General features: G+C 35.0%; 1 protein-coding gene across 1 annotated transcript; it reads left to right on the forward strand.

Annotated features, from left to right (window-relative positions):
* Positions 1 to 797: 797 nt before the first annotated feature.
* Positions 798 to 27,080, forward strand: LOC134275322 (probable G-protein coupled receptor B0563.6). Its single transcript, XM_062757599.1, has 2 exons — positions 798 to 1,351; positions 26,482 to 27,080. Exons 1-2 carry the CDS (start codon positions 811 to 813, stop codon positions 26,955 to 26,957), a joined length of 1,017 nt encoding a protein of 338 aa, XP_062613583.1. The 5' UTR covers positions 798 to 810; the 3' UTR covers positions 26,958 to 27,080.
* The last annotated feature ends 554 nt before the right edge of the window (positions 27,081 to 27,634 follow it).

Consider the following 27,634-nt stretch of genomic DNA (forward strand, 5'->3'; position numbering starts at 1 on the left):
AATTATAAACAATCTTTAATTAAACCAAGCATGTCTAAAACGAAGTAACTGTAAGTGTTTTACATAATGTCAAAAATAGGGTAGTTAAACCCATGCATAAATAGACATTTTCTGATTTCGCGATCTCGAGGCCGTTTTCGCGCATTGACTCTGACAGTTGTTTCAAACTTTTTAGGGGCCGTGTCAAAATTTGATTTATTTACAAACAACAAAAACACTGTTTCCTAGATACAACAACATAATATAAAGTCATATGGCGTATTTTCATAAGTTCAGACCAACTAAAATTAAAATGATCTTTCTCTGTGTTTTTGTTACTTTATATAAAGATAGGACTTTCCTGTAAATAATACAATTTAAATCGATCGCATTACATAGAAATATATAGTTAAAACAATAACCGAATGGCGATTTATTTCCAACTCGGATAAAACTATCACATCAAACACAGTTTAAAGTCAATTTAACCTACATGTATAGAAATATGGGGATGATATGTGGGTTCAAAATCGGTTGTTTTAATTCGAATTAAGATAGCAGATATTATCTTAATCTTTGTTTGATCTCATGTTTTACTTAAATTTAGTTCAGATACGCATACTTAAAATATTGCTTTATAACCTTTTCAAAACACTTTTTATACGGCCCCTTATATATCTGACTGGAAATGTCTATTAAGTACTATTACCAGAAAAGCTTCATGCGATTTAAAAATATGCAACATTATAAGCTACTTTAAAATACAATTTATTTATTATTGCAGATGATTGCATGAATGTGTTTGTGAAGACCATGGCTAACATCACCATAATGTCCGGTGTCTCGGAGAACTCAAGCGCCGTCCAAACTGTCGACACAACTGTACAGTCTAAAGACTCCATCATCGAAGACATCTGTAACAGGTTTATCGCGCCTGTCATCTGTGCCATCGGAATTGTAGGAAATATCATCAACTATGTCGTCCTTTCAAACAGAAGATTGAAAAAGGGTTCCTATATGTATCTGAAGGCATTAACTCACTTTGACCTTATGGCGCTGTTATTTTCAATTCCATACATGTTGTTTGGTGTTAGGAGCACAGATTATTTCTGGGTATGGTATTCGCTGTATATTTTCCTGCCTACAGTGAATTTTTTTACTACATGTAGTATATGGATTACGGTGGTTATAGGGATAGACAGATTTTTCTTTGTGAGGAATCCAAAATGGTCAAGGCGCAGCAAGTCCTGGAAATTAAAAACACAAATCAAAATTTCTGCAGTGATTATTTTTGCGACCATAATTTGCATTCCAAAATTTTTCTGCTACGAAATTCACGAAGAAGGAAATACGAGGGTTGTCCGAAAAGTTCGTGGACAATGACGTTTTTGTGAAAATGAATGCTTCTATATAAATCTGTTGTATATCAAAATATTTCTTATGAAAAAACAAGTCAGAATGATTTAGTTTTTATTGATGGAACGTAATATTTTTGTAAAAAAATCGGGGTCTTTAGAGGTCGCGGATAGTGCTCACGGACCAATGTTAAAATGATGTAAACTCTGATATGAAGAGTTCGGATTGAAATGATTATTTTCTATATAAAACAGGTCAAATATTAATAAAAATTTTATCTAACACTAATAAAGAGGTTATTATCATTTTATGATATCTTAAATATCGCTTACTTTATAGACAACGAAAATACACAAAGAAAACCTTTGCAAGTACGTGTCAAAACTCAACAGAAAAAGTGACGTCGTCCGTCGGCACGGGTCAGCGTCCGGTCAAAAAATTAAGTTTTTTAACGGTTGAAATGATGTAAGAGACAAAATATTTGTTAAAACAACTAAAAATTATTGAAATATATTGAATGTATCGATTTGGGATTCGTATATATGATTTTTCAACAGTGTGTACAAATTCAAAGACACTACAAGAATTTAATTACACATGTAATTAACTGTAAATGGAGATTTCTATTCATGACGTTGTTATAAATCTAACGCAGCGTCGGACTGGGCTATTCAGTTTGGGTATACAAACTGTTAATTTAGATGACGCTCGTAAAATTGTGTGCATTGTTTTGTATTTTAAAAATGAAATAAATTATAATCTATACTTAAAGATTATTGCTAGCACTTCGAAGTGCGTTGCGGCTTAAAAAAGAAATGTAGTGTGTGTCCATGAACATGTGTTAAGTCAAAATCCAAATGTTTGACGTTATAATGAAACTAGTTCTAATTGTAACGGGGACCGTTACAGATGTTCCCCAAACGCTCCCCAACTCCCTTTTGGTGCCATATTCCCTGTAAGCTTCACTAAATAAGACATCCTCACAACGTCAGGGGTCCTGAGTCAACGTGTTGACTCAGGACCCCTGACGTTGTGAGGATGTAAATAAGACAAAATCTATGCATTTGAGACTTTAACAACGTTTACCCAGAAGTGTACCAAGTTCATTCAAATATTAGCATTGCACGCGTGCGCATGTAAATGTATGTTCGTAATGACCGTATCATCTTGTCTATACAATCTATATATTTTAAAATACTAAATATTAAAGTTTTTAATCCAAAAGTATTAAAAAATACACTCATTCAAGTGTATTTTTGATTTTACTCATTTCACATGCACGCACGTGCATACATGAGCTTGGTAACCATATCTTCTTGTAGAAGTCCATTACATCTATCTATTTTAAATCCCACCCCGTTTGGTTGAAAACCAAGGGAGTTATAGCTGTTTAAAGTTTCAACCAATCAGATTGCAGCGCACGTACACGCATGTGTTTGCATGTGCATGGTGACTATATCTTTTTGTAAAAGTCCATTATATATCTATGCTGCACATCCCATCCTGTTTGGTTGAAAACCAAGGGAGTTATAGCTATTTAAAGTTTAAGCCAATCAGATTGCAGCGCACGTGCATGCACGAGTTTTCATGATAAATGCTATATATCATGTAGGATATCCTACTGCTTGGCTATGTTCAAAATTTCAAAGGATTTCGTCAAAAAACAAGAAAGATATTGAGACATTAGTTTCAGCCAATCAGAGCGAAGCGCACGTGCATGCGCGTGAGATCTTGTTATTTTGACCATGTCATATTGTCTATGCTACTAATATATCCTTATATTATGAGTTTCAAAGATTTTCATCAAAAATGTAAAAAGTTACGTCTATATCAATTAAATCGGTCATTTCTCGTGTTGCACGTGCACGCTCTTGCAAGCACGTGCACGCAAAATGACCTTCGTTCCGCAAATCTACATAACATGCCTACTGACCCTAAAAAGGTTTTACCTAAGTCGGATGTGTAGTTTACAAGATCACCCCCGGACAAAAAAGTACCCAGGAAGAAGAAGAAGAAGAACTAGATACGATCTCGTTGCGAGCAACGAGAGGTCTTCTGTCCGATTCAGGAAAAAAAAAAACCTCGTAAAATCGAACTGAAAAGTGTTTCGAAATTTTGGTCACAAGGAGGATTGAACCCAGGTCGCCAACGTGAATGCGCTTTTTTTTTCTCTTTTATCCCCAATGGGCAAACCATTAAGATATTGGGAACACTACTCTTAATATACTTGTGTATACTTTTGCAACAGTATACCTGTCTAAGAATTATAAAAGGCGGACCACTATTGATAATTTCGCGTCAAACGCCACGAGTAAATATTTGCGCCTTTTCTTTGGACTGATCTATTAAATAGGTGTGATATTTTCAATGAAAGTAAATAAATAAACCGTTCTTATCGCCTTTATTTTATTTCAACGTTAAGAAAGTTTATTTAACACATTGTACACATTACATATCGTACCCAGCCCAGTTACACTAAAGCAGTGAAACGGAAATTAAGTTTTAAGATTGAAACTGAATTGCAACGTACTACTACGTGAAAGTCCAAGTAGTTTTTCATATTTCATGTATCCTTATGTCAGAATGGTTTAATCAAACGCTCAGCTGCCCCCATAAACCCCTACTCGTGAAATGGCGGAGTTGACAGAGACGGCCGCCATCTTGGGTCCGCTTCAGATTTTCAAATATTAATATCTAGAGTTCAGATTACCCGATATTCAAACAACTTATATAGTAAACATCAGTAAAAGGGTCTCTATTAACATTCCAAAAATAACTGAAAAATATTGAAAAACAAAAATTCACATCTCCTAACGACAGGAAGTAATGACGACGAACGAAAGGTCGCGTCCTGGTAAGAATCTATCATGATCTATAATCCCTGAAAGTTTCAAATTGATATCTTTTACCGTTCTTGGGATTAACCACGGACAAAATGTCATTTTAAAATCAGGAAATGTCCCGTAACTTGGCACCAGATAGGAATTTTCAAAAAAATGCTCAGACAGATCAAGTTCATGTTACGACACATCTTTTCTGAAAATTTCATGTAATTCCATCCAATAGTCTTCGAGAAATCGCGTGCACAAAATTAGAAAGTCAAAAAAAAAATAAAAAGAATAATAACTAGATACGATCTCGTTGCGAGCAACGAGAGGTCTTCCGTCCGATTCAGGGAAAAAAACCTCGTAAAATCGAACTGAAAAGTGTTTCGAAATTTTGGTCACAAGGAGGATTGAACCCAGGTCGCCAACGTGAATGCGCTTTTTTTTTTCTCTTTTATCCCCAATGGGCAAACCATTAAGATATTGGGAACACTACTCTTAATATACTTGTGTATACTTTTGCAACAGTATACCTGTCTAAGAATTATAAAAGGCGGACCACTATTGATAATTTCGCGTCAAACGCCACGAGTAAATATTTGCGCCTTTTCTTTGGACTGATCTATTAAATAGGTGTGATATTTTCAATGAAAGTAAATAAATAAACCGTTCTTATCGCCTTTATTTTATTTCAACGTTAAGAAAGTTTATTTAACACATTGTACACATTACATATCGTACCCAGCCCAGTTACACTAAAGCAGTGAAACGGAAATTAAGTTTTAAGATTGACACTGAATTGCAACGTACTACTACGTGAAAGTCCAAGTAGTTTTTCATATTTCATGTATCCTTATGTCAGAATGGTTTAATCAAACGCTCAGCTGCCCCCATAAACCCCTACTCGTGAAATGGCGGAGTTGACAGAGACGGCCGCCATCTTGGGTCCGCTTCAGATTTTCAAATATTAATATCTAGAGTTCAGATTACCCGATATTCAAACAACTTATATAGTAAACATCAGTAAAAGGGTCTCTATTAACATTCCAAAAATAACTGAAAAATATTGAAAAACAAAAATTCACATCTCCTAACGACAGGAAGTAATGACGACGAACGAAAGGTCGCGTCCTGGTAAGAATCTATCATGATCTATAATCCCTGAAAGTTTCAAATTGATATCTTTTACCGTTCTTGGGATTAACCACGGACAAAATGTCATTTTAAAATCAGGAAATGTCCCGTAACTTGGCACCAGATAGGAATTTTCAAAAAAATGCTCAGACAGATCAAGTTCATGTTACGACACATCTTTTCTGAAAATTTCATGTAATTCCATCCAGTAGTCTTCGAGAAATCGCGTGCACAAAAGTTTGGAAAAAAAAAATAAAAAGAATAATAATAATAACTAGAAACGATCTCGTTGCGAGCAACGAGAGGTCTTCCGTCCGATTCAAGAAAAAACCTAAAATCGAGCTGAAAAAGTGATAAAAAAATGGTCTCAAAAAGGATTGAACCCAGGTCGCCAGCGTGAAAATCTAACGCGCTTTTTTTCCTCTTTATTCCAAACGCGCTTAAATTACGCTGTTGAGTCCATAGCTCTAAATTTACTTGTATATATACTTCTTCAACAATACACCTGTCTAAGAATTACGAATAACTTTCGATTAGCCCCCCCCCCCTTTCAATTTGCTTTCGACGCCCATGTGCAAGCCATTCATAATTTCCCGCATAACGTCACGAGTAAATCGTGGCGCTTTTTTTCTTTCGCTATTGGGAGTTCTGCTCTAAATGTACTTGTCTATACTTTTGCAACAGTTCACCTGTCTAAAAATTATAGAAGGCACCAAACGCCACGACTAAATATTCGCGCCTTTTCTTTGGACTGATCTATTATATAGGTGTGAAGTGACTATAATTTTAAACTTTTTTTTATCTTGTTTATCCCCAAAGTGAACTTTGCCGATTAGTTACACTTTCACAAAAAGGTTGAAATGGTTCGCCGAAAAACATGATTCACCCTACGCCAAGGTATCAGGTACCATTTATGTTCAATAACTTGAATCAGATTATTGAGAAAAGAATGTATATATAAACTCCATTAGACGATCTTATTTAAAAAAAGGTTTTCTTATTTCTGTCTTTTGTATTAGTTTAATATGACACAAGTGTGCATGGGAAACACAGTGGTTACGTTTTTTGAAAAACTAATAAATTTTGAATACTACTCTGAATATAGTTGTGTATACAGTACACCTGCAACACCTGTCTAAGAATCATAAAAGGCTGGCCACTATTCATAATCTCGCGCCAAACACCACGAGTAAATATTCGTGCCTTTCCTTTGGACTGATCTATCGAATAGGTGTGATAGCTTCAATGAAATTAAATATTAAATAAAACAACTTCTTATCGCCTTTATTTTATTTCGACATTAAGAAAGTATATTTAACACATTGTACACACGTATCTAGCCCAGTTACACTAAAGCAGTGAAACGGAAATTAAGTTTTAAGATTGACACGTAATTCCAACGTACTACTACGTGAAAGTCCAAGTAGTTTTTGTACATTTCATGTATCCTTATGTCAGAATGATTTAATCAAACGCTCAGCTGCCTCCATAAACCCCTACTCGCGAAATGGCGGAGTTGACAGAGACAGCCGCCATCTTGGTCCCGCTTCAGATTTTCAAATACTAATATCTAGAGGTCTGATTGACCAATATCCAAACAACTTATATAGTAAGCATCAATCAAAGGGTCTCTATTATTATTCCAAAAATCAATAAAAAGTATTGAAAAACAAAAAAGTTAGAAAATACAATTTTTTTAATTCGTTTCTCCAAACGACAGGAAGTAGCGACGACGAACGAAAGGTTGCGTCCTGGATAGTATATATCACGATCTATAACCCCTGAAAGTCTCATGTTAATATCTCTCACCGTTTTTGAGTTTAATCGTGGACAAAATGTCATTTTAATTTCAGGAAATGTCCCGTAACTTGGCACTAGATAAAAATTTTCAAGAAATCTCTTGGATATACAAAATTCATGTAACGACACATCTGTTCTGAAAATTTCATGTAATTCCATCCAGTCGTCTTTGAGAAATCGCGCGCACAAAATTAGAAAGTCAAAAAAATAAGAATAATAATAATAACTAGATACGATCTCGTTGCGAGCAACGAGTGGGTCTTCCGTTCGATTCTTGATCAGATGAGATCAGATTTTGATTGAGATTTTCATTCTAAAATAATGATTTTACAAAATCTGTAAAAAGACATTGAACAATAAAGACTTCTAAAAAAGACTTTTGGCTCCTCACAGCCCCTAAAATTAGGGATCAGGGATCTTTTTTCTTCATATCATTTTAAAGCTTTAAAGTTTTCGAGTCATTTGCAAAAGAAATATTAAGGGACCAGACCTTCAACTCCCTAATGGGGACGTTTAGCGAAAAAGGAAAGGTTGCATATTGTTCAGAACATGGATTTGAACATCTTTTGTTCAATTTTACTTATCAAAATATTTCTCACTTTCAAGATATAAAGCATCAAAGATTTAGCCTTCTGGCCCCTTGTGGCCCCTAGTTATGTACCATACGACATGGAAATCATAATATATAGTTGTAGATGGTTGAGATGAACATCTTTGCTTCAGTAATGTATTACAAAATATTAACCGATAAAGAGTTATCGATTGAAGACTTTTGGCCCCTCTTGGCCCCTAATTCGAGTGCCCAGCCCCTTTTTCGGGATCTCATCTTAAAGATCTTAAGATTTTGAACATTTTGTGTTCAACAATTGTTCAGAAATTCTTTTTCGTTTTTGAGATATTAGAAAAAGAAACTTTTATGGGCCAACCCTTTCAACTCCTTTATGGGGACGTTTAGCAAAAAATGAAAGGTTGCATATTGTTTAGAACATTATTTTGAACAACTTTTGTTCAATATTGCTTATCAAAATATTTCTCCCTTTCGAGATATAAAGCATCAAAGATTTAGCATTCTGGCCCCTTGTGGCCCCTAATTATGTACCATACGACATGGAAATCATAATATATAGTTGTAGATGGTTGAGATGAACATCTTTGCTTCAGTAATGTATTACAAAATATTAACCGATAAAGAGTTATCGATTGAAGACTTTTGGCCCCTCTTGGCCCCTAATTCGAGTGCCCAGTCCCTTTTTCGGGATCTCATCTTAAAGATCTTAAGATTTTGAACATTTTGTGTTCAACAATTGTTCAGAAATTCTTTTTCGTTTTTGAGATATTAGAAAAAGAAACTTTTAGGGGCCAACCCTTCAACTCCTTAATGGGGACGTTTAGCAAAAAATGAAAGGTTGCATATTGTTTAGAACATTATTTTGAACAACTTTTGTTCAATATTGCTTATCAAAATATTTCTCCCTTTCGAGATATAAAGCATCAAAGATTTAGCATTCTGGCCCCTTGTGGCCCCTAATTATGTACCATACGACATGGAAATCATAATATATAGTTGTAGATGGTTGAGATGAACATCTTTGCTTCAGTAATGTATTACAAAATATTAACCGATAAAGAGTTATCGATTGAAGACTTTTGGCCCCTCTTGGCCCCTAATTCGAGTGCCCAGCCCCTTTTTTGGGATCTCATCTTAAAGATCTTAAGATTTTGAACATTTTGTGTTCAACAATTGTTCAGAAATTCTTTTTCGTTTTTGAGATATTAGAAAAAGAAACTTTTAGGGGCCAACCCTTCAACTCCTTAATGGGGACGTTTAGCAAAAAATGAAAGGTTGCATATTGTTTAGAACATTATTTTGAACAACTTTTGTTCAATATTGCTTATCAAAATATTTCTCCCTTTCGAGATATAAAGCATCAAAGATTTAGCATTCTGGCCCCTTGTGGCCCCTAATTATGTACCATACGACATGGAAATCATACTATATAGTTGTAGATGGTTGAGATGAACATCTTTGCTTCAGTAATGTATTACAAAATATTAACCGATAAAGAGTTATCGATTGAAGACTTTTGGCCCCTCTTGGCCCCTAATTCGAGTGCCCAGCCCCTTTTTCGGGATCTCATCTTAAAGATCTTAAGATTTTGAACATTTTGTGTTCAACAATTGTTCAGAAATTCTTTTTCGTTTTTGAGATATTAGAAAAAGAAACTTTTAGGGGCCAACCCTTTCAACTCCTTTATGGGGACGTTTAGCAAAAAATGAAAGGTTGCATATTGTTTAGAACATTATTTTGAACAACTTTTGTTCAATATTGCTTATCAAAATATTTCTCCCTTTCGAGATATAAAGCATCAAAGATTTAGCATTCTGGCCCCTTGTGGCCCCTAATTATGTACCATACGACATGGAAATCATAATATATAGTTGTAGATGGTTGAGATGAACATCTTTGCTTCAGTAATGTATTACAAAATATTAACCGATAAAGAGTTATCGATTAAAGACTTTTGGCCCCTTTTGGCCCCTAATTCGAGTGCCCAGCCCCTTTTTCAGGATCTCATCTTAAAGATCTTAAGATTTTGAACATTTTGTGTTCAACAATTGTTCAGAAATTCTTTTTCGTTTTTGAGATATTAGAAAAAGAAATTTTTAGGGGCCAACCCTTCAACTCCTTAATGGGGACGTTTAGCAAAAAATGAAAGGTTGCATATTGTTTAGAACATTATTTTGAACAACTTTTGTTCAATATTGCTTATCAAAATATTTCTCCCTTTCGAGATATAAAGCATCAAAGATTTAGCATTCTGGCCCCTTGTGGCCCCTAATTATGTACCATACGACATGGAAATCATAATATATAGTTGTAGATGGTTGAGATGAACATCTTTGCTTCAGTAATGTATTACAAAATATTGACTTTTAAAAAGTTATTGAATAAAAACTGTTGGCCCCTTTAAGCCCTTTATTTGATGAGTCAGCACATTTTTCTTGATATCATATGAAAGATCTTGATATTTTGCACAAATGTTGTTCAATATGTTTTAACAAAATATTTTTATTTTAAAAGATATGATACAAAATGTCTCAAAAAATCACTCATAAAACGTGTCCTAAATTTTGACCCCTATCGAGCTTCCATACTAGGCACTTCCGGAAAATATCCTGACCATGTTGCAACGTGGCAACATGTCCTCTATCATCACTAAAAATTTCAGCTTTCTAGCTTTAGCCGTTTTTGAGTTCCATCACAGACAAGGAGATCCTCCAAATTTTGATCAAAGGGCGATAACTCCCGACCGGAAGTGATATTCCAAAAAAAAAATTTGCCGGAATTAACTTCAGATAAAAACGCATCGACTGTGAAAATTTGAAGCAAATCGAACGAGCCATCTCCGAGAAATCGTCTGCACAAATTTTGTAAGAAGAAAAAAGAATAAAAATAATAATAATAATAATAACTAGAAAGTCTGCTATTGCAAGCAATAGCATATGTCGCCCCGTATTAGACAAGACTTTCATTTTTATCATCACTAAAACAAAAGTCCATAAGCTAAGTTTGAACAACCATTGAGTTATATCAGTCCTTTCCATTGGAAACGGAAGACCTTAATTCGGTACATCCCACTCATTATTTTTAGAATCGGTAGGAGAAGAAAGTAGTGCAGGAAAATTACAAGTTCCTCAATTTGCAGACTTGCATAAAAGAAATCTGGCAGATGTACTGAACTGAGCCTCATACTTGTTAATTGGCAGTATCTTTCCTATGATAAAAGCTTGGGAAATGTAATTTATGGAGAAGATCAGCCGAATTATTTTGTGTATTGTAACGCCAGTGAGAACTCTGAAATTTCCCTCTTTCACTTTCATTTTAGAGGTTCTACCGAAAAACGAATCTGACATGCCACCATCAATTCGAGCATTTCTGCATTGCAGAGAGCTGATGTGTGTTATGAGATAATAAATCATGTGTGAACTTTCTCAGTTTAGCGGAATCATGAACATTTTCGGCGAGATGAATGTTTTGTATACAGTGGTGATCAAGGCTTTGCGAACCATCAGGAGCGGATCAAAGAATTTATGAATGAATAAAAACTATGGAAATGACGTACCAATTTTTTAATTTATACTTGCACTATCTAATGAAATGAATAATATACAAGTGATAGATATACAAGAAAACGCGAAATGATAATAAATGCAGCTGACAATCGTTATATTTTTTTATATAGATAAAATAATATATTTATAAATTCAAGAGACAAAACAGAAGGAGAATGAATGATGGCAAAATATCACATGACGGGAACTGAATTTTATGAATGAAGATTTTAAAAAGTTACTTGTAAGTTGTATATGTTATATCTGTGTATTCTACTTGGCTGTGTGCTTTATAAAAAGAGGGGGGGGGGGGCGTCTTGAACATAGTAAATAGCCATAACGTTTGAACGGTAAGTACTAGGGCTTTCGTATTTCAAATATGTAATCCTTGTGAAAAGAACTTTTATTGGATACGACGAAGTTTGACCCTTTGACCTAGACCTTGGAGAACACATGTGTACATCTGAATCTTTTTTTCTGTTTCGTTTCTATGGCAACCGTGAGCGACTCATTACAATTATTTTGAAAGTAGAAATCACTTTGACACATTGCAAGGAATAAACATTGAAAGTTTCAAAACGATTGCCTGAGTAGTTATTGAGAAAATCGAAATTAAAGAATTTTAACTTTCACCTGGTTTCCATGGCAATAATCGATTATATGAAAATTTTAAATACGAGTTGCAGAACTACAGATACTAATCATTAAAATAAGAAAAGTTTCATGACGAACGTTTAAGGGACCAGAGAGAACACTCTCGGACAAAATTTGTCGCTTTTTACAGGTTTCCATGGCAACGGTAGACATATTGGAACTGAACGACCTCACTGCACAACTACAACCAGTGATCGTCCTTGAAGGAAAGTTTCAGGAAGATTGTCCCAGCCATCTCCGAGAAACAGCCTGGATAAAAAAAACATGCGTACAATATCAATATGTCGTCCCCGACTTCGTTCGGGGCGACATAATAACTCCTGAATTTTTCTCATCAATAACTCCTGAATTTTCCCCTTCAATTCGAGCATTTCTGCATTGCAGAGAGCTGATGTGTGTTATGAGATAATAAATCATGTGTGAACTTTCTCAGTTTAGCGGAATCATGAACATTTTCGGCGAGATGAATGTTTTGTATACAGTGGTGATCAAGGCTTTGCGAACCATCAGGAGCGGATCAAAGAATTTATGAATGAATAAAAACTATGGAAATGACGTACCAATTTTTTAATTTATACTTGCACTATCTAATGAAATGAATAATATACAAGTGATAGATATACAAGAAAACGCGAAATGATAATAAATGCAGCTGACAATCGTTATATTTTTTTTTATATAGATAAAATAAAATATTTATAAATTCAAGAGACAAAACAGAAGGAGAATGAATGATGGCAAAATATCACATGACGGGAACTGAATTTTATGAATGAAGATTTTAAAAAGTTACTTGTAAGTTGTATATGTTATATCTGTGTATTCTACTTGGCTGTGTGCTTTATAAAAAGAGGGGGGGGGGCGTCTTGAACATAGTAAATAGCCATAACGTTTGAACGGTAAGTACTAGGGCTTTCGTATTTCAAATATGTAATCCTTGTGAAAAGAACTTTTATTGGATACGACGAAGTTTGACCCTTTGACCTAGACCTTGGAGAACACATGTGTACATCTGAATCTTTTTTTCTGTTTCGTTTCTATGGCAACCGTGAGCGACTCATTACAATTATTTTGAAAGTAGAAATCACTTTGACACATTGCAAGGAATAAACATTGAAAGTTTCAAAACGATTGCCTGAGTAGTTATTGAGAAAATCGAAATTAAAGAATTTTAACTTTCACCTGGTTTCCATGGCAATAATCGATTATATGAAAATTTTAAATACGAGTTGCAGAACTACAGATACTAATCATTAAAATAAGAAAAGTTTCATGACGAACGTTTAAGGGACCAGAGAGAACACTCTCGGACAAAATTTGTCGCTTTTTACAGGTTTCCATGGCAACGGTAGACATATTGGAACTGAACGACCTCACTGCACAACTACAACCAGTGATCGTCCTTGAAGGAAAGTTTCAGGAAGATTGTCCCAGCCATCTCCGAGAAACAGCCTGGATAAAAAAAACATGCGTACAATATCAATATGTCGTCCCCGACTTCGTTCGGGGCGACATAATAACTCCTGAATTTTTCTCATCAATAACTCCTGAATTTTCCCCTTCAATTCGAGCATTTCTGCATTGCAGAGAGCTGATGTGTGTTATGAGATAATAAATCATGTGTGAACTTTCTCAGTTTAGCGGAATCATGAACATTTTCGGCGAGATGAATGTTTTGTATACAGTGGTGATCAAGGCTTTGCGAACCATCAGGAGCGGATCAAAGAATTTATGAATGAATAAAAACTATGGAAATGACGTACCAATTTTTTAATTTATACTTGCACTATCTAATGAAATGAATAATATACAAGTGATAGATATACAAGAAAACGCGAAATGATAATAAATGCAGCTGACAATCGTTATATTTTTTTTTATATAGATAAAATAAAATATTTATAAATTCAAGAGACAAAACAGAAGGAGAATGAATGATGGCAAAATATCACATGACGGGAACTGAATTTTATGAATGAAGATTTTAAAAAGTTACTTGTAAGTTGTATATGTTATATCTGTGTATTCTACTTGGCTGTGTGCTTTATAAAAAGAGGGGGGGGGGGGCGTCTTGAACATAGTAAATAGCCATAACGTTTGAACGGTAAGTACTAGGGCTTTCGTATTTCAAATATGTAATCCTTGTGAAAAGAACTTTTATTGGATACGACGAAGTTTGACCCTTTGACCTAGACCTTGGAGAACACATGTGTACATCTGAATCTTTTTTTCTGTTTCGTTTCTATGGCAACCGTGAGCGACTCATTACAATTATTTTGAAAGTAGAAATCACTTTGACACATTGCAAGGAATAAACATTGAAAGTTTCAAAACGATTGCCTGAGTAGTTATTGAGAAAATCGAAATTAAAGAATTTTAACTTTCACCTGGTTTCCATGGCAATAATCGATTATATGAAAATTTTAAATACGAGTTGCAGAACTACAGATACTAATCATTAAAATAAGAAAAGTTTCATGACGAACGTTTAAGGGACCAGAGAGAACACTCTCGGACAAAATTTGTCGCTTTTTACAGGTTTCCATGGCAACGGTAGACATATTGGAACTGAACGACCTCACTGCACAACTACAACCAGTGATCGTCCTTGAAGGAAAGTTTCAGGAAGATTGTCCCAGCCATCTCCGAGAAACAGCCTGGATAAAAAAAACATGCGTACAATATCAATATGTCGTCCCCGACTTCGTTCGGGGCGACATAACTAGATACGATCTCGTTGCGAGCAACGAGTGGGTCTTCCGTCCAATTCTTGATGAGATAAGAAAAGATTTTGATTGCGATTTTCATTCTAAAATAATGATTAACCACAATCTGTAAAAAGTCATTGAACATTAAAGACTTAAAAAATCGGCCTTTGGTCCCTAACGGCCCCTAATTTTAAGAATCGGCCCTTTTTATTCATATCCTCTTAAAGTTCTTAAGATTTTGAACATTTTTTGCTCAACAACTATTCAGAAATTCTTTTTCGTTTTTGAGCTATTAGCACAAGAAATATTTAGGGGCCAATCCTTCAACTCCTAAATGGTGACGTTTAGCAATAAATGAAAGGTTGCATATTGTTCAGAACATTATTTTGAACATCTTTTGTTTAATATTGCTTATCAAAATATTTCTCCCTTTCGAGATATAAAGCATCAAAGATTTAGCATTCTAGCCCCTTGTGGCCCCTAATTATGTACCATACGACATAAAAACCATAATATATAGTTGTAGATGGTTGAGATAAACATCTTTGCTTCAGTAATGTTTTACAAAATATTAACTGATAAAGAGTTATCGAAAAAAGACGTTTGGCCCCTCTTGGCCCCTAATTTGAGTGCCCAGCCCCTTTTTCGGGATTTTGTCTTAAATATCTTAAGATTTTGAACATTTTTTGTTCTATAACTATTCAGAAATTCTTTTTCGTTTTTGAGCTATTAGCAAAAGAAATATTTAGGGGCCAACCCTTCAACTCCTTAATGGGGACGTTTAGCAAAAAATGAAAGGTTGCATATTGTTAAGAACGTTATTTTGAACATCTTTTGTTCAATATTGCTTATCAAAATAATTCTCCCTTTCGAGATATAAAGCATCAAAGATTTAGCATTCTGGCCCCTTGTGGCCCCTAATTATGTACCATACTACATAAAAACCATAATATATAGTTGTAGATGGTTGAGATAAACATCTTTGCTTCAGTAATGTATTACAAAATATTAACTGATAAAGAGTTATCGATTTCAGAGTTTTGGCCCCTCTTGGCCCCTAATTCGAGTGCCCAGCCCCTTTTTCGGGATCTCATTTTGAAGATCTCAAGATTTTGAACGTTTTTTGTTCAATAACTATTCAGAAATTCTTTTTTGTTTTTGAGCTATTAGCAAAAGAAATATTAAGGGGCCAACCCTTCAACTCCTTAATGGGGACGTTTAGCAAAAAATGAAAGGTTGCATATTGTTCAGAACATTATTTTGAACATCTTTTGTTCAATATTGCTTATCAAAATATTTCTGCCTTTCGAGATATAAAGCATCAAAGATTTAGCATTCTGGCCCCTTGTGGCCCCTAATTATGTACCATACGACATGAATATCATAATATATGGTTGTAGATTGTTAAGTTTAACATTTTTTGTTCAGTAATATATACCAAAATATTGATTGTTAAAGAGTTATCGATTAAAGACTTTTGGCCCGTTTTTGCCCTTAATGTGATGAGTCAGCGCTTTTTTCTTGGTATAATATGAAAGATCTTGATGTTCTGCACAAATGATGTTCAGTATGTTTTAACAAAATAATTATACTTTAAAAGATATGATGCAAAATGTCTTAAAAAATCATTCATGATTCGTGTCCTAAATTTTGACCCCTACCGAGCTTCCATACTAGAAACTTCCGGAAAATATCCTGACCCAGGTGCAACATGGCAACATGTCCTCTATTATCACTGAAAATTTCAACGCTCTAGCTTAAGCCGTTATTGAGTTCTGTCACAGACACGGAGGTCATCTGAATTTCAAGAAAAGGGCGATAACTCTAGACCGGAAGTGATTTTCAAAAAATCCTTCAGCCGGAATTAACTTCAAATAATTGTGCACCAATCCTGAAAATTTGAAACAAATCGATCGAAAAATCTCTGAGGAATCGTCGGCACAAAATTTGTGCAGAAAAAAAGAATAATAATAATAATAATAATAATAAGAAAATTGAAAAAGAAACAAAAGAATAATAGAAGGGTCTTCCGCTGAAGACGGAAGACCCTAATAATAAAAGTGAAAAAGAAACAATAGAATAATAGAAGGGTCTTCCGTTGGAGACGGAAGACCCTAATAATAATAAAGGTAAAAAAGAAACCGAAGAATAATAGAAGGGTCTTCCGCTGAAGACGGAAGACCCTAATAATAATAACTAGAGCCGAGCTCGTTGCAAAGCAACGAGTAGGTCTTCCGTCCTGCTTGACCGGAAGTGCATCTGTAACTTTCATTTAAAAAAAAAGAGTCATAAAGTTCAAAAATGGTTCAATCCTCCAAATCGATATTAATTAATGCAATACTAAGCCATTTTTGGCTACTTCCGGTTTGACGGGAAGTGACGTCGACGGACAGAAAATTAAGATTTAAGCTTCCAGTGACATATGTTACCCAAAAACCTGTCAAGAACGGCAAAAATATGCAATTTTTGACTACTTCCGGTTTGACCGGAAGTGACGTCGCCGGACGAAATTTGACGAGCCCATTAGATAAAGCTTGACATTTCTAACAACTTTGCTTCTTTGACGTATTACAAATTCTCAATACTTTTTGAGATATAAAGGAAAAACTTTTGGCCCCTTTTGGTCCTTTATTATAGGGGCCAGCCCCTTATCGTTGATATCTTTTGAAAGATTGTAACATTCTAAACAAGTTTGGTTCTATATGTCTTTACAAAATGTTAACATGTAAAAAGATATTGCAGATATAAGCTATTTTTGGGTACTTCCGGTTTGACCGGAAGTGACGTCGACGGACGGAAAATTAGGTTTTATGCTTCCAGTGACATATGTTACCCAAAAACATGTCAAGAACGGCAAAAATATGCAATTTTCGACTACTTCCGGTTTGGCCGGAAGTGACGTCGGCGGACACATTTTGACGACTCCAGTAGTTTTAACTTGACATTTTGAACAACTTTGCTTCTTTGATGTATTACAAATTCTCAATACTTTTTGAGATATAAAGGAAAAGCTCTCGGCCCCTCTAGACCCTTAATTTTAGGGGCAAGCCCTTTTTTTGAGATATCGTTTGAAAGATCTTTAAATTCTAAATTTCTTTTGTTCTATATCTTTTAACAAAATATTTCTAGGTAAAAAGTTATCGTAGAAAAGGTGTAAAAAATTTTGAAATTCTTGATACGACTATTTTCGGGCCATAGCGAGCGTCGGCGCTTCGTACTTCCGGTGGTTGCGATATACGAAATTCACTTCTCCAAACGTTGCTCTACCATCACTATAAATTTCATGCTTCTGTGTTAAGTGCTTTGTGAGAAAACTGCCGGACAAAGTGACCCTCTGAAAATTACTAAAACGCGGAAATCTCAAAACCGGAAGTGATGTCATCAAAACAAAAAAATATATATTTAGTTTTTTCCATGCTCTATCAGTCCTGAAAGTTTCGTAAGAATCGGGTAAGCCGTTTTCAAGAAATCGCGTGCACAAAATCGGTAAGAAAAAAAACAATAATAATAATAATAAAAATAGTGGAAAAGAAACCTAAGAATAACAGAAAGGTCTTCCGCTGAAGACGGAAGACCTTAATAATAATAAAAGTGAAAAAGAAACCGAAGAATAATAGAAGGGTCTTCCGCTGAAGACGGAAGACCCTAATAAGAAAAGTGAAAAAGAAACATAAGAATAATAGAAGGGTCTTCCGCTGAAGACGAAAGACCCTAATAATAATAAGAATAATAACTAGAAACGAAACTCGTTGCGAGCAACGAGAGGTCTTCCGTCCGATTCAGAAAAAAAAACGTAAAATCAAACTGAAAAAGTGATTTTAAAAATCGGACACACGGGGGATCGAACCCGGGTCGCCAACGTGAAAATCCATTGCGGTACCCATTACACCTTTGGGAACCCGCTTCAAATATAACATTTTCGAATATCGCGAGATTGCTTATTTTGATTCCAACATACATTACATTTTTTTTAAAAATTCAGTTTGGAAATGTAAACTGACAGCCAGCTTGCTAAACTTATGATCACATCAGAATCTGTTACTTGAGTTTTAACATTAACTTTTAGGTAGATAATCTATTAGTGATGAACAGATGATACTGTTTTCTTTCCTTTTTTCGATATGTATTCAACTTTTTATTCCATGCAACTCCATAAACAGGCATGCCAATGTTATATATTTCTGCACTATTGTCACCATTTGTCTACTACTTAAGTCGGGTCACGATACATTATTTCGTGTCAAACGTCACAAGTACAGCCTACTCCGGATATATTGAAATTCAGGGGACCATGCAAATCATTTCCATATATCCGTAATTCAATATAAGCGAAATCGTGAAGCCGCCATTTTTACAAGTTCAATCCCGATCTAAAATAAAGATGAACAAACTCGAACAAATTGATTTGTCATCGTTTGTCTACAACAGTGAGCAGATTACGTAGAATTTGAGTCCTTGAAAGTTTAATTTTTTTATTTCTGTTTTATTGAAAAGACAAACTTCAACCCCGTTATTATTCCCCGATCGCATTTATTTACGTTTTGGGAAAAAATCACCGGCCGTAAACGGTTGAGTTACCTGCTGAACGCTGTTTGTATTTCATCGTAAGTGTACTCGGGTTAATCAATCCCTTAGTTATTTCGAATTTAGGCATATCAATAGCCATTAACAGTACGTATTTAATTTCAAAGTTATGTTTTTTTCCCTAGATCTGTGGGGGTCACTGTACTACGTTTAGATGTTTAGTCTCGATATGTCCGTATCATATCAAAACAAAAGATTGTTGTCATCGTATTTCCACTTGTAGTTATGTTGTATTCTACTTTGAGATGCAGACAAAAGCAATTTCAATAGACGTTTGAGGAAAACTCATATTAAAACAATACTCAATGCAACGTAATTGCGATGTAGCAATCTAAAGAATCCTTTACATTTCATAAATCTTTTTGGTAGAAGTTTCGTTCATCTAAACGCTCAGCTGACCTTCTAGAACCCGACCTGCTTAATGGCGGAGTTCACGGAGACGCCCCGCCATCTTGGACACGCTTCAGATTTTTAAATGCGAATATCTAGTGTGTGGATTGATCAATTCTAAAATAAATTATATATTAAGCCTTTCCAGTAGGGTCTCCATTAACATTAATTTTATCAAAGAAAAATATTGAAAAACAAAAAAAGTTGAAAAAGTGCACATTTTGAATTCACTTCCTGTAGCGACCGGAAGTACTGACGACGCAAACGAAGACAAAATTGCACATCTATAAGTCATGGTCTATCATCTCTAATAAGTCTCCAGTTAATATCTTGAGCCGTTTTCGAGAACATTCGAAGACAAAATTGCATTTTAAAATCAGGAAATTGCCCATAACTTGGCACTGGTAGCGAATTTTCCAACAAACGGAATTTTATATAAAATTCATATAGTGACCTATTATTCCTGAAATTTTCATTGAATTCCACCGAATAGTTTACGAGAAATCGCCTGCACAAAATTTTGTCTAAAAAAAAGAATAATAACTAGAGCAAAGCTCGTTGCAAAGCAACGAGTAGGTCTTCCGTCCGGTTTTGACCGGAAGTGCCGGAACAAAAGAAAGCAATGAGCTAAGTAGTCTCCAGTGACTTTATAATTTCAATTTTGCATCAAAACCTTCAAAATAAGCAATTTTCTGCTACTTCCGGTTTGACCGGAAGTGACGACGACGGACGGAAAAATTACTTTTTATGCCCCCAGAGACATATTTAACCCAAAAACTTGTCAAGAACGGCAAAAAAAACGCGTTTTCCGACTACTTCCGGTTTGGCCGGAAGTGACGACGCCGGACGTTTTTTGACGGTTCTAGTAGATTAAGCTTGACATTTTGAACAACTTTGCTTCTTTGACGTATTACAAATTCTCAATAAGTTTTGAGATATTAAGAAAAAACTTTCGGCCCCTTTGGGCCCTTAATTTTAGGAGCCAGCCCTTTTTACAAGATATGATTTGAAAGATCTTGGAATTCTACACTTCTTTTGTTCTATATGTTTTAGCAAAATATTTCCAGGTAAAAAGATATCGTAGAAAAGGTGTTAAAATTTTTGAAATTCGCGATAGGACTCTTTTCGCCCCATAGCGAGCGCCGACGTGCGGCACTTCAGATCGAAATGAAATAAATTTTACATATCTATAGACTTCGGACTATCATACCTGAAATTTTTAGGTCTCTATCTAAAGCCACTTTTTAGAACGTTCGAGGACAACCTGACCCTTCAAAAATCATAAAATCGACAATATCTCCAAACCGGAAGTGACGTCATCAAATCGGAAAAAAATGCATAAGGTTCAAGTAATGTTACATAAGTCCTGAAAGTTTCATGGAAATCCATCGAGCCGTTTTCGAGAAATCGCGTGCACAAAATCGGTAAGAAAAAAAAGAATAATAATAATAATAATAAAAGTGAAAAAGAAACCTATGAATAACAAGAAGGTCTTCCGCTGAAGACGGAAGACCTTAATAATAAGAAACAATAGAATCACTATAAGGTCTTCCGTGAAGACGGAAGACCTTAACTAGAAACGATCTCGTTGCGAGCAACGAGAAGTCTTCCGTCCGATTCACGAAAAAAAAAACCCTTGTAAAATCGAACTGAAAAGTGATTTAAAATTTTGGTCACAAGGAGGATTGAGCCCAGGTCGCCAATGTGAATGCGCTTTTTTCTCTTTTATCCACAATGCGCACAATCCATTAAGCTATTAAGAGTACTGCTCTAAATATACTTGTGTATACTTTTGCAACAGTACACCTTTCTACGAATCAGAAAAGGCGGGGCACTTTTCATAATTTCGCGCCAAACGCCACGAGTAAATATTCGCTCCTTTTCTTTGGACTGATCTATTAAATAGGTTTTTAGCTTCAATGAAATTAAATAAATAAAATGTTCTTATCGCCTTTCTTTTATTTCAACGTTAAGAAAGTATATTTAACACATTGTACACATTACATATCGTACCCAGCCCAGTTACACTAAAGCAGTGAAACGGAAATTCAGTTTTAAGATTGACACTGAATTGCAACGTACTTCTACGTGAAAGTCCAAGTAGTTTTTCACATTTTATGTATCCTTTTGTTAGAATGGTGTAATCAAACGCTCAGCTGCCCCCATAAACCCCTACTCGCGAAATGGCGGAGTTGACAGAGACAGCCGCCATCTTGGGCCCGCTTCAGATTTTCAGATATTAATATCTAGAGTTCAGATTACCCAATATTCAAACAACTTATATAGTAAACATCAATAGAAGGGTCTCTATTATCATTCCAAAAATAAATGAAAGATATTGAAAAACAAAAAAGTTAGAAAATACACTTTTTTTCAATTCGCATCTCCTAACGACAGGAAGTATTGACGACGAACGAAAGATCGCGTCCTGGTTAGTATCTATCACGATCTATAATCCCTGAAAGTTTCACATTGATATCTTTTACCGTTCTTGAGATTAACCACAGACAAAATGTCATTTTAAAATCAGGAAATGTCCCCTAACTTGGCACCAGAAAGGAATTTTCAAAAAATCGCTCAGATAGATGAAGTTCATGTTACGACACATCTTCTCTGAAAAATTCATGTAATTCCATCCAGTAGTCTTCGAGAAATCGCGTGCACAAAATTAGAAAGTCAAAAAAATAATAAGAATAATAATAATAATAACTAGATACGATCTCGTTGCGAGCAACGAGAGGTCTTCCGTCCGATTCAGGAAAAAAAAAACCTCATAAAATTAAGCTGAAAAGTGATTCAAAATTTGGGTCACAAGGAGGATTGAACTCAGGTCGCCAACGTGAATGCACTTTTTTTTCTCTTTTATCCCTAACGCGCATACCATTATGCTATAATTTGGAGCACTGCTCTAAATATACTTTTGTATACTTTTGCAACAGTACATTTGTATAAGAATTATAAAAGGCGGACCACTATTCATAATTTCGCGCTAAACGCCACGAATAAATATTCGCGCCTTTTCTTTGGACTGATCTATTAAATAGGTGTGATAGCTTCAATGAAATTAAATAAATAAAACGTTCTTATGGCCTTTATTTTATTTCGACGTTAAGAAAGTATATTTAACACATTGTACACATTACATATCGTATCTAGCCCAGTTACACTAAAGCAGTGAAACAAGATTGACATTCAATTGCAACGTACCACTACGTGAAAGTCCAGGTAATTTTTCACATTTTATGTATCCTTATGTCAGAATGGTTCAATCAAACGCTCAGCTGCCTCCATAAACCCCTACTCGCGAAATGGCGGAGTAGACAGAGACAGCCGCCATCTTGGGCCCGCTTCAGATTTTCAAATATTAATATCTAGAGTTCAGATTAACCAATACTAAAACAACTTATATAGTAAGCATCAATGGAAAGGTCACTATTAATATTCCAAAAATAAATGAAAAATATTGAAGAACAAAAAAGTTAGAAAATGCACTTTTTTAAATTCGCATCTCCTAACGACAGGAAGTATTGACGACGAACAAAAGGTCGCGTCCTGGATAGTGAATATCACGATCTATAATCCCTGAAAGTTTCATGTTGATATCTTCTACCTCTAACGTTCTTGAGATTAACCGTAGACAAAATGTCATTTTAAATTCAGAAAATGTCCCGTAACTTGGCACCAGAAAAGAATTTTCAAAAAATCTCTCGGAAAAAATAACTTCAGATAACAACACAATAATTTCTGTAAATTTCATGAAAATCCACCCAGTAGTCTTCGAGAAATCGCGTGCACAAAATTTAGTGTACGGAAAAATAATAATAATAATAAGAAGAAGAAGAAACAATAGAATCACTATAAGGTCTTCCGTGAAGACGAAAGACCTTAATAAGAAACAGTAGAATCACTATAAGGTCTTCCGTGAAGACGGAAGACCTTAATAAGAAACAATAGAATCACTATAAGGTCTTCCGTGAAGACGGAAGACCTTAATAATAATAAGAAACAGTAGAATAACTATATGGTCTTCCGTGAAGACGGAAGACCTTAATAATAATAAGAAGAAGAAACAGTAGAATCACTATAAGGTCTTCCGTGAAGACGGAAGACCTTAATAATAAGAAACAATAGAATAACTATAAGGTCTTCCGTTAAGACGGAAGACCTTAATAATAATAAGAAACAGTAGAATCACTATAAGGTCTTCCGTGAAGACGGAAAACCTTAACAATAGAATCACTATAAGGTCTTCCGTGAAGACGGAAGACCTTAATAAGAAACAGAGTAAAAACAATATGTTCCCCAACTTCGTTTGGGGAACATAATAATAACTAGATGAAACTCGTTGCGAGCAACGAGAGGTCTTCCGTCCGATTACGGAAAGAAAACGTAAAATCGATTTGAAAAGTAAAAAAAAAGATTTGCACACAAGGGGGATTGAACCAAAGTCGCCACATGAAATTCCAACGCACTAAATATTACGCTATCGGGACCTCTACTCTAAATCTACTTGTATATATCAATGATACAGTGCTTCTCTCTTAAAATTATGAAAGGCGGGTCACTATTCAAATTTTAGCGCCAAACGCCATGAGTTAATCTTCGCCCCTTTTCTTTGGAATGTTCTATTAAATAGGAGTGATAGCTTTAATGAAATTAAAAGAAAAGAACGTTCTTATAGCCTAAGATTCAAGTTTAGAAAGTATGTATAACACATTTTACAAATTCCATATTGTACATATGCATGTAACACTAAAGCGGTGAAACGGTTATGATTTTTTTTAATTTCCTGTTTATCCTCAAAGTGAACTATCCCGAATAGTTAATCGAAAAAGGTTGAAAAGTTTCGCCGGAAAACATGGCTCGCCCTACGACTGTCAGGAATCCGATATCGTTTATGCTCAATAACTTGAATCAGGTCTTTGAGACAAGAATGCTAAAATAAACTCCATGAAGCGATCTTTAAAAAAAACGTTTTCTTATTTTTGTCTAATTTATTAGTTTAATATGACACAAGTGTGCATAGGAAAAACAGTGGTTAATATTTATATTGACAAAATTAATTGATATTCTTTTTTAAGAAAGCATTACTTATAAGTATGATTTAAGATCTGTTTTTCGGCGATGCACAAGAGATATTAGGTATCGAATTTCATTTGCACATTTAGTCTTTTCTTTTTCTACTTTGAAAACCAGCCAAAACCAATTATAGAAGACGTTAGTTTGACACAGAACTGCAACATAAATACGACGTGACAATCCAAGTATTCCTTTGCCTTTCATTTATTCTCATGTTACTTTCGTTCAAACAAACGCTCGACTGCCTCCGTAAACACCTATTGCGAAATGTCGGCGTTGACAGAAACAGCCGCCATTTTGGACCCGCTTCAGATTTCTGAATGCTAATATCTAGAGTTTAGACTTATCACAATTCAAACAAATTATATAGTAAGCATGATTAGAAGGGTTTCTATGAACAAGCCGAAAATAAATGAAAAATACTGAAAAAAAAAAATTAATAAAATACGATTCTTTTAAATTTGCATCTCGTAACGACCGGAAGTACTGACGACGCACGAAAAGGTGATTCTGCAAACCACAAAGTCATGATCTATCATCTCCAAGAAGTTTCCAGTTCATATCCTAAACCGTTTTGGATAAAAAGGGGCGACAAAATTGCATTTTAAAATCAGGAAATTGTCTATAACTTAGCACCAGAAGCGAATTTTCCAAATTTTGCATCAGAAGTAACAACTTCATATTATAACTCATATTTTGTGAAAGTTTCATGAAAAACCGCTGAATAGTTTTCGAGAAATCGCCTGCACAAAATTTTGTCAAAAAAAGAATAATAATAATAACTAGATATGAAACTCGTTGCGAGCAACGAGAGGTCTTCCGTCCGATTCTGAAATAAAAAACGAAAAATCTAGCAGAAAAAGTGATAAAAAAAAATCGGACATTCGGGGGAGCGAACCCGGGTCGCCCGTGTGACAATCCAACGCGCTAACCATTCGGCCATTGAAAACACCGCTTCAAATTTTTAAATGCTAATATCTCGAGATTGCCTTTTTTGATTCTAAAAGAAATTACATATTACGCATTCGCAAACAAGTCTCTATTTAGATTAAAAACACCAAAGAAAAATATTGAAAAACAAAAAAATTGAAAAATTGCATTTTTAAAATATACTTCCGGCAGAAACCGGAAGTGCTTACGACGTACGAAAAGGCGATTCTGCAAACCAGAAAGTCTTGATCCATCATCTCCAATAAGTCTCCAGTTCATATCCTCAGCCATTTTCGATAAAAAGGGGCGACAAAATTGCATTTTAAAATCATGAAATCGTCCATAAGTTGGCACCGAAACCGAATTTTCCAAATTTTTCTTCGGTTGTAACAACTTCATTTAATGACACATATTTTGTGAAAGTTTCATTGAAAATCGCTGAATAGTTTTCGAGAAATCGCGTGCACAAATTTTTGTCTAAAAAATAATAATAATAAATAAGAAACAGTAGAATCACTTTAAAATCTTCCGTGATGACGGAAGATTTTAATAAGAAACAATATAATCACTATAAGGTCTTCCGTGAAGACGGAAGACCTGAATAAGAAACCGAGTAAAAACAATATGTTCCCAAACTCCGTTTGGGGAACATAATAATAAGAAACAGAGTAAAAACAATATGTTCCCCAACTTCGTTTGGGGAACATAATTAGCGTAACGTCAGACTGGTCCGTGCGCACAATCTGCGATCTTTAAAGACCCCGATTTTTACAAAAATATTAAGTTTCATCTATAAAAATTAAATCATTCTGACTTATTTTTTCATGAGAAATATTTTGATATACAATAGATGCATATAGAACCATTTATCTTAACAAAAACGTTATTGTCCACGAACTTTTTGGACAACCCTCGTACAACACGTATAGGAGTATCTGAATTTCGTATGAGTCTGTTTTACCATTACATGGAAATATTTTCCACCGGCGCACTTCACTTTGTTCCGTTAATTATCCTGTCTGTGGTCAATGTATACTTGGTAATGAAACTTCAGTCTTCGGGAAAAGTTAGAAAAATGAATTCCAACACATATCATGAAATCGAGTTGCGGAGGTCGCAGAGGATTTTCACAGTAACTCTCGTCAGTATCGTCATCTTCTCGATTATGTTTATACTTCCGGCATCCATTGTCGACATTTTTTGGTACGTTGATGAAAACTTTCCACATGTAAGAAGCATGAGAAACATTTCAAATCTATTGCTGTGGTGCAATCTTTCCATCAACTGCTTTTTATACTGTATATTTAATAGACAGTATCTTCAAGTGTTTAAGTATGTAGTAGACAGAGGATGTGACCGAGTAAGACGCTCACCTTCAAGGTCCACAGAAATACAAATGGCATAAAGAGAATCAAAGGAACTAATTACACATTTTACTATAAACTTTTTCCCGCTTTGCTGGACATGGCAAGGAACACAAGGCGGCTTTGACCCGTCGAGAGGGAATGCTTTCTTGTCCTTGACACCCGATTCCCACCTTTGATGTTTTTACATCCGCGTTTGCTCTATTCCTGATTTGTTTTGTTACTTTTTTAGCTTGATTGTAGGCAGCGGCTGTGTCAACATCCATCTTCTTAACCCAATAAAGATACAATAACACTCACCTTTTGCAAAATAATTTATGTGGCGGCCGCCAGATAAAATATTTTACTGTTTTTTTATTACCCTGAAGAATAAAATTGCTGAATGAATTATTTAAACACGTTTTGCGTCTCTCCATTTTGAACAGCTTACTTCCAAGTTAAATATACCCAAGAAATGGCGAGCATGGAAAAATCACATCTAAATTCTATTCTGCAGAAGTACTTACAGCAACCCGTACTCCAGCTTGCTAGCGTACTTTTGAGTTGGCGCCACGTATAAAGGAGGCTTGAACGTTAACAGAGGCTCTTATTTGTAAGAATCAGCAAATTCCGTATATACACTCACAGTACATGTAGTAGATGAACTGTTTATAAGATCAAATCTGATGCTAACTCCATGTACTACATGTATGTATCTTAAATCTAAAAGACAGATTAT

This window comes from Saccostrea cucullata, unplaced genomic scaffold, assembly GCF_032062105.1.
Source record: "Saccostrea cucullata isolate Sc308-1 unplaced genomic scaffold, CSIRO_AGI_Scuc_v1 ctg8467, whole genome shotgun sequence".
NCBI classification, from domain to species: Eukaryota; Metazoa; Mollusca; class Bivalvia; order Ostreida; family Ostreidae; genus Saccostrea; species Saccostrea cuccullata.

Bases quoted from the DNA above. Each gene is read 5' to 3' on its own strand.
- LOC134275322 (XM_062757599.1), top strand. From the start codon at position 811: ATGTCCGGTGTCTCGGAGAACTCAAGCGCCGTCCAAACTGTCGACACA. The intron at 1,352-26,481 runs GTGGACAATGAC...CAACACGTATAG, and splicing joins GAGGGTTGTCCGAAAAGTTC to GAGTATCTGAATTTCGTATG.